This window comes from Thalassophryne amazonica, chromosome 4 (assembly GCF_902500255.1).
Source record: "Thalassophryne amazonica chromosome 4, fThaAma1.1, whole genome shotgun sequence".
In the NCBI taxonomy this organism is placed as follows: Eukaryota; Metazoa; Chordata; class Actinopteri; order Batrachoidiformes; family Batrachoididae; genus Thalassophryne; species Thalassophryne amazonica.
In genome coordinates, this window is record NC_047106.1 from 100,354,602 (window position 1) to 100,361,603 (window position 7,002).

The window sequence follows — 7,002 nt, forward strand, 5'->3', positions numbered from 1 at the left end:
ACCCTGCCATTTTTTTTCTTTTTTTAACCATGCCTCAGATTCTCATCTGTCTTCCTACCTTTGCATCACTGCTGGACCACCTGTGTACTGAATCCCTGCTTGTTTAACCATATTAAACCTTTTTTGTTACTCCAATCTGCTTGAGAGAGTTTGCATTTGTGTGCTGCTCTGTTTGAGCCATGCCTCTGCCAAGCCTGACATCAACTGCTATACACTGCACTTCTGGGGAGTTAAATCATGTGCAGATATGGTAGACATTAAGTTTGAGCCAGATACTCATTTTCAGACGAGTATCCGGTATCAATGCCAATTTTTCATTGTACATATTGTAAGGATAAAGCATTTTTCATGGGCATGAGCATGATATGAGTAAAACTCTTCAATATCTGTGCTCATGCTGAAGGAAAATCTTGATTGGCTAACTGACTGTCTTCGTGCTCTGTGATTGGCCAGTCACTCACAGGGCCCGACCCTCCCTACACAGACAGATCTCTGCACCTAGAGCTCACTCTGGCACACACACAGACAGGAACTGATCTGTCTCTCTGTGCTTGGCTTTATTCTACCTCACGTTGCTCTCTCAGTATTCCTTAGGTTTTCTTCAGTTCATCTCTATTTTGGTTTGTATGGGATTTAAAGTTACTTCGTGAACTTGTTTCGTAACGTATGCAGTGCATTTAATAAGAAAGAGCTGAGAACTGCCTCCACTCCGGTCTGGATTTTTTTTTAAGTGTTTGTTTGCTCTTTTGGCTGGTGATATAAAGTCAGTTGGAAAACTTTGCTCGTACTGAATGCGGTGCTTTTGAGAAGAATACAGTGAACAAGGCTGACATATAATTTCACTGTTTGCCATCACTGGATGGTTGCATGAATCACCAAGTTCATACAGATCATTAAAAAATAAACAGGCTTCGAACAACCTCTCTCTGTCCCTTTCACTCAGTCACACACACATGCACACAGACACACGCACAGACACCTTAATCAACATTGTTATCTTTGTGTGGAAAAAAATGTCAAGAACTTTAGGTAGCAAAAATAAAAATAAATGAAAAAAAAAAATACAGTTTGATTGTAAAATTAAAAAAAATATTAAAGTGTTGAATATGACAACTCTTGTTCATGCATACTTAGTTCATAATTTCCTACTACACTGAATGTCAGTTCTGAGGCTGTTCTGTTATTCATTCATACATTTAAGAATATTATTGCTCTGAGTTTATAAAAAACTTGTTCTGTAAATAGTTCCTTTACTACTGTGATCAAAAACATTGAATCTCAATCATTGAATCTCAATTCTGAGGCTGTTCTGTAAATTGTCATTCATACACTTCAGAATATTCATGTTCTGAGTTCATAAAAAACTTGTTCTGTAAATACTTCTCTTACTTTTGTCATCAAAATCATTGAATGTCAAATTTGAAGCTGTATTTTAATTAGTTTTCAAATAAACAATAAATATAGCAACTTCTGATCAATCTATATCAATTTCAGGTTTAAATTAATGTACAGATTTTAGCCCTGCCCACTCCCATTTCCTGGTTAGACCCCGCCCACTCCGAATACAGATACAGGTAATTTAGATGGTGGAACAGATACAGATAGCGGCATATTCGCTCATCCGTAGTAGGCATACTCTGAGCTGGGCTACTGGCAGTCAAGTGTTACCCAGTAGAAAAACAATCATCATCATCAATGATGATGATGATGGAGGTGGTCATGATGGCAGGGAGGCAGAGGTAATCCACAAGGCACTTTTATTCTCCTTCTATATAAATTCCAGTTCAGTAAAATCACATTTTCACTTCACGCCTATTTTCCATTGTACATATTGTAAGGTTAAAAATGTAAAGATTTCCAAAAGTATCTTATTTTATCAGTACTTATGATCAAACTTAAGGTAAAATGAATACTATGATAAAAATACTGTAAAACTGCATTTGGTGATTTTATATGACACTTCTATTTACATATGCTGCATGTGTCGCTCGCATTTCCATACTACAACCCCTGGCAAAAATTATGGAATCACCGGCCTCGGAGGATGTTCATTCAGTTGTTTAATTTTGTAGAAAAAAAAGCACATCACAGACATGACACAAAACTAAAGTCATTTCAAATGGCAACTTTCTGGCTTTAAGAAACACTATAAGAAATCAAGAAAAAAAATTGTGGCACTCAGTAACGGTTACTTTTTTAGACCAAGCAGAGGGAAAAAAAAATATGGACTCACTCAATTCTGAAGAATAAATTATGGAATCACCCTGTAAATTTTCATCCCCAAAACTAACACCTGCATCAAATCAGATATGCTCATTAGTCTGCATCTAAAAATGAGTGATCACACCTTGGAGAGCTGTTGCACCAAGTGGACTGACATGAATCATGGCTCCAACATGAGAGATGTCAATTGAAACAAAGGAGAGGATTATCAAACTCTTAAAAGAGGGTAAAGATGTTGGTTGTTCACAGCCAGCTGTGTCTAAACTCTGGACCAAATACAAACAACATGGGAAGGTTGTTAAAGGCAAACATACTGGTAGACCAAGGAAGACATCAAAGCATCAAGACAGAAAACTTAAAGCAATATGTCTCAAAAATCGAAAATGCACAACAAAACAAATGAGGAACGAATGGGAGGAAACTGGAGGAAACTGGAGTCAACGTCTGTGACCGAACTGTAAGAAACCGCCTAAAGGAAATGGGATTTACATACAGAAAAGCTAAACAAAAGCCACCATTAACATCTAAACAGAAAAAAACAAGGTTACAATGGGCTAAGGAAAAGCAATCGTGGACTGTGGATGACTGGATGAAAGTCATATTCAGTGATGTATCCGTTACTGACTGCCACAATTTTTTTTCCTGATTTCTTATAGTGTTTCTTAAAGCCAGAAAGTTGCCATTTGAAATGACTTTAGTTTTGTGTCATGTCTGTGATCTGCTTTTTTTCTATAAAATTAAACAACAGAATGAACATCCTCCGAGGCCGGTGATTCCATAATTTTTGCCAGGGGTTGTAAATATATGTGTCTGAAAGTTGCATTCTCTTCTCGCGCTCCTGCCACTCCGCCCATAATACCTGGCGAGGATAAAATGGGTCACCCTGCCCACTCCTTCCAGGGCCATGCTCTCTTTAATAACTTCAATGAGGACATCTGCACCTGTCACGACTGCCCGTTCTCCCATGTTTGTAGTCAATTCTGGGACCCTCTTCCTCAGTCCGTCTGCCCCTGCAGTCATCTTGTTTCCACATTCTGCTTCCATAAGGTCCATTGTTACCAAATACAAGCTCAAAGTATTCACTGACTATAGCACTGCAACATTTTAATTCCTGACGCCATCATATATAGCCGTCAGGTATTGCAAAGGCTTTTTGTCCATCAGCAAAAGTACAGTCCATTTATTGCCAGGGTCTTCAAATTGGCAGGGAATATTCTTGGAACACAGACATTGGACAAGTTCAAAGCTGGCTAACCTTGACCTATTTTAAGAGGTTAAAAAGTCACATTCTGTTTCAGTCTGTTGAGTTTTGTTTTTGAGTGGCAGACATGACAGCCAATCAGAGTAGAGCTGCACCATAACGTCAGTAGCTGGTCTCTCCAAAATCGCATCATATATGTGTTTACATAACATGTTTCTCTTATGTAAAAGCCAGTATACAAATAATGAATGTTTATGAGTTCAGTGGTGTGAATATTTCATGAGGTGAAAGCTGGAACATAGCATTCAACAATGCGAAGCCGAGTTGAATGCGATGTTTCAGCTTTCACCAAATTAAATATGCTTTCCATTGAAAGAATGTGAAAACATTAATTTTTTTATATAATAGCTAAAATAGATCCTTGTCATTTGACATTTTATTAATTTATAAACAACAGAAAAGGGACTTACATTTTGGTGTTCCACTGTGACGTGTAGTCCAGTGATGCTGTGCACTGACTTCGGACTTCCATAAAACAAAGAAAAAGACTGAGTAATTCCTCAGTCCAGCCAAAAATCACATCAGCTTTTCATGTGAACAGCTCTTCATGAATCCAGGCGGCTTCCAGTGGAGTGGATTTTGTGTGTGTGTTGCAAGAATGAGCAGCGTCAGTTAGCTCAATCAAATCATCTTGTCGTTGTCCCTCGCGCGTGCGCACACACACCTCTATTTTAGCAATGTGTTATTTTTATATTATGTTGCATTGTTTTGTATTGTCTTAACATAGCACCTTATTCATATTGTGGGAGCTGTCAGGACTTTCCAAATATCTGCACAAAATCTGAAACTCTGGTTTTATTTATTTTTTACTTTTATTTTATGATATTTTGTTGTGTGTTTGATCAACAATTACACCTTTAAGGTCTGTCATAGAGCTGTTCTCCATTAATGTTTGGGGTGGTGTGTACATGAACCATAATCTAGTGTACCAAAATGTCTGCAGCCAGCTCTGTGCACCACGGGGTTTGGGGTGGGTGGTGCTGACACTATCTGTAATTGCACTTGTAAAATTTATCAGGGTGATTCAACTTCAGTATTTTTTTTAGTGCAGTGCAGCACCAAAATGTAAGTCCCTTTTTTGTTGCTTATAAATAAATATAATATCAAATGATAAGGATCTATTTTAGCCATTATATAAAAAAGAAGACAAAAAACTCTCACACACTGCCTCACTTGCAACTCAAAGGTGAATTTAATCAAGCAACGTTTCAGCCAAAAGCCATCATCAGGCAAATAATTTCCATGAATGAATATCCATGTCTTTTATGTATGTAATATGTTTCATTGTGGTATATAGGTATATATCTATTTTGTATACATTATTGTATGAGTTTTAGGATGTGTATATTAAAAAGGTTATGTTTTTTCTATGACAACATCCTGTCACGTAATCAGCCACACCCTATTTAAGATGGCTTTTCATTCATGGAAATGATTTGCCTGATGATGGCCTTTGGCCGAAATATTGCTTGATTAAATTCACCTTTGTGTTGCAAGTGAGGCAGTGTGCGAGAGTTTTTTGTTTTTTTTTTGTTGTTGTTGTTTTATTGTGTAGCAGCTTTTGTGCCTTCTCTTACGCACCTGTCGTCAAGGGATGTGCGAAGTGATTTCTCTTTTTTTATGTTTTTAGCGATTATATAAAACAAATAATGAATGTTTTTACATTCTTTCAATGGAACTAACATTTCATGAGGTGAAAGCTGGAATATACCATTCAACTCGCTTCACCTCATTGAATGGTATGTTTCAGCTTTCACCTCATAAAATATTCATACCATTGAACTGATAAACATTCATTATTTGTATATTCTTGAAGATGTGTTTACTTATGTTTTTCAACTTTTTTGGTTTTGCAATTAAACTTAAGTTTTTAATTGAATCACCTTGATATTTTTTACAGTGCACACTGTAAAAAGACAATAGTTGAACATACCAAACTTAATTGTTTAAATTGGTATTTTAAAATTAAGTTCGCAAATTACGTTACAAACTTAATATTCAGGTGTTGCCAATTGAAACAAATTATTAAGTTGGTTCTTTTTTCAGTGTGCTACCAAATTATCAGTGGGTTTGAAGCAATAAACCAATTTACATTTCTCATGCCATGATTCACAATTGTTTTTTCCTTGCTCAAGTGAAAAGTTTACTTTCTTCATCACATTCCATAGATTCACTCCTTGCAGATGTGACAGATCATCATCAAAGCAAAGTAAAATAAAATAAAACTCATATCAAGATTCCTAAACCATAACTGATCTGAAACGTGATTTGGTATGCTCTGACATGTTTCAGGAAAGTAAAAAATGAATAATTGTAAATAACTGGCATTTTCAGTGACAAATTAGCATTTTCAGTTGCAAATTTCCAGTGTGACAAACAACCATTTATTACAGTTTTTTTAAATATGTGAAAGAAAAACATGTTTTTTTAAGTGCATGAAAGAATTTGTCATCCCTAAGTCCATAAATAAGTGAACTGAGACACCTTGGAGTAATAATAAATAATAAATAGTTCGTAAATCTCACATTTATAAACAAGGTGAAGTCAATACGAAGCACTGCATCTTCTATGAACGGGCTCCACAGCTGGATGAGGCAGAGCAGCAGCTGGAAAGCATGAAGAGCCACTGTTCTGAGAGCTTTACTTGTTGATTCTTTATTCTCTCCTGCTGCAGTTTTGGCTACTTTCAAGATTTTAAAATAGCAGAATGCAATAACAATACACATGACCAAAAAGTAGAACTGATGTAACGCTGACTTAAGGTGACCCTGCCACCTGTGAAAAATGAATGTCTGTTGGGAACATAACTGCTGTTGCTTATAGACGTTTTGTTCAACTGATGCAAAAAATATGGAATAATCAACCACACAGGGGAATAAGCTGAGAGTGTGAATAATGAGGATACAGTGCACAGAGCGGTGTGTTGAGCACAGCTCTCCGTGCCGCAGGGGTATGCAGATGGCCACATATCGCTCCAGAGTCATCACTGTCAATGTTAGAGGTGTGACTAATGAATACAGAGTTGTCATACCACACGTAATGACACACAACCAAAGTGGAATGGTTATCTGAGACAGCACTAAAATCAGCAAGATATCACTCATTAGTAAAATGAAACTATCAGAATGTAACATGACTGTAAACAAGATGTAACGTGCAACTGAATGAAAGTAGTCATTTTTAAAAATGGTTACAATCATGAACAAATTGATAGAAAAAAATATCAGCACCACAAGCTGAAAAAAGGTGAATGGAGCACCATACGAAGGTTCTGGATAACCATCATTAATAAAGGAACTGTTCTTACCCATTTGTTACTTCAGTTCTGGAAAAAAAAAAACATAAATATCTGTGGCAATGCAAATATACAATCAAATATCATGTGTCATTGCTTAGAAAAAAGGATTCCCGTTCCAGAAACAAAGTCCTGTTTGTCTGTGGTGCTGCAATCTTAGTTCCTCAACAGCAGTTTACCAAATGTTCCCAGGAGAAGCACAGTGTTGTAGATGTCTTCTGAT

The 7,002-nt window shown here is 36.6% G+C and overlaps 1 protein-coding gene across 1 annotated transcript; it reads right to left on the bottom strand.

The window, feature by feature from the left end:
* Positions 1–5,871: 5,871 nt before the first annotated feature.
* Positions 5,872–6,795, bottom strand: LOC117508995 (odorant receptor 131-2-like). Its single transcript, XM_034168820.1, has one exon. It carries the CDS (start codon positions 6,793–6,795, stop codon positions 5,872–5,874), a length of 924 nt encoding a protein of 307 aa, XP_034024711.1.
* Positions 6,796–7,002: the final 207 nt, after the last annotated feature.

Bases quoted from the DNA above. Each gene is read 5' to 3' on its own strand.
- LOC117508995 (XM_034168820.1), bottom strand. From the start codon at position 6,795: ATGGGTAAGAACAGTTCCTTTATTAATGATGGTTATCCAGAACCTTCG.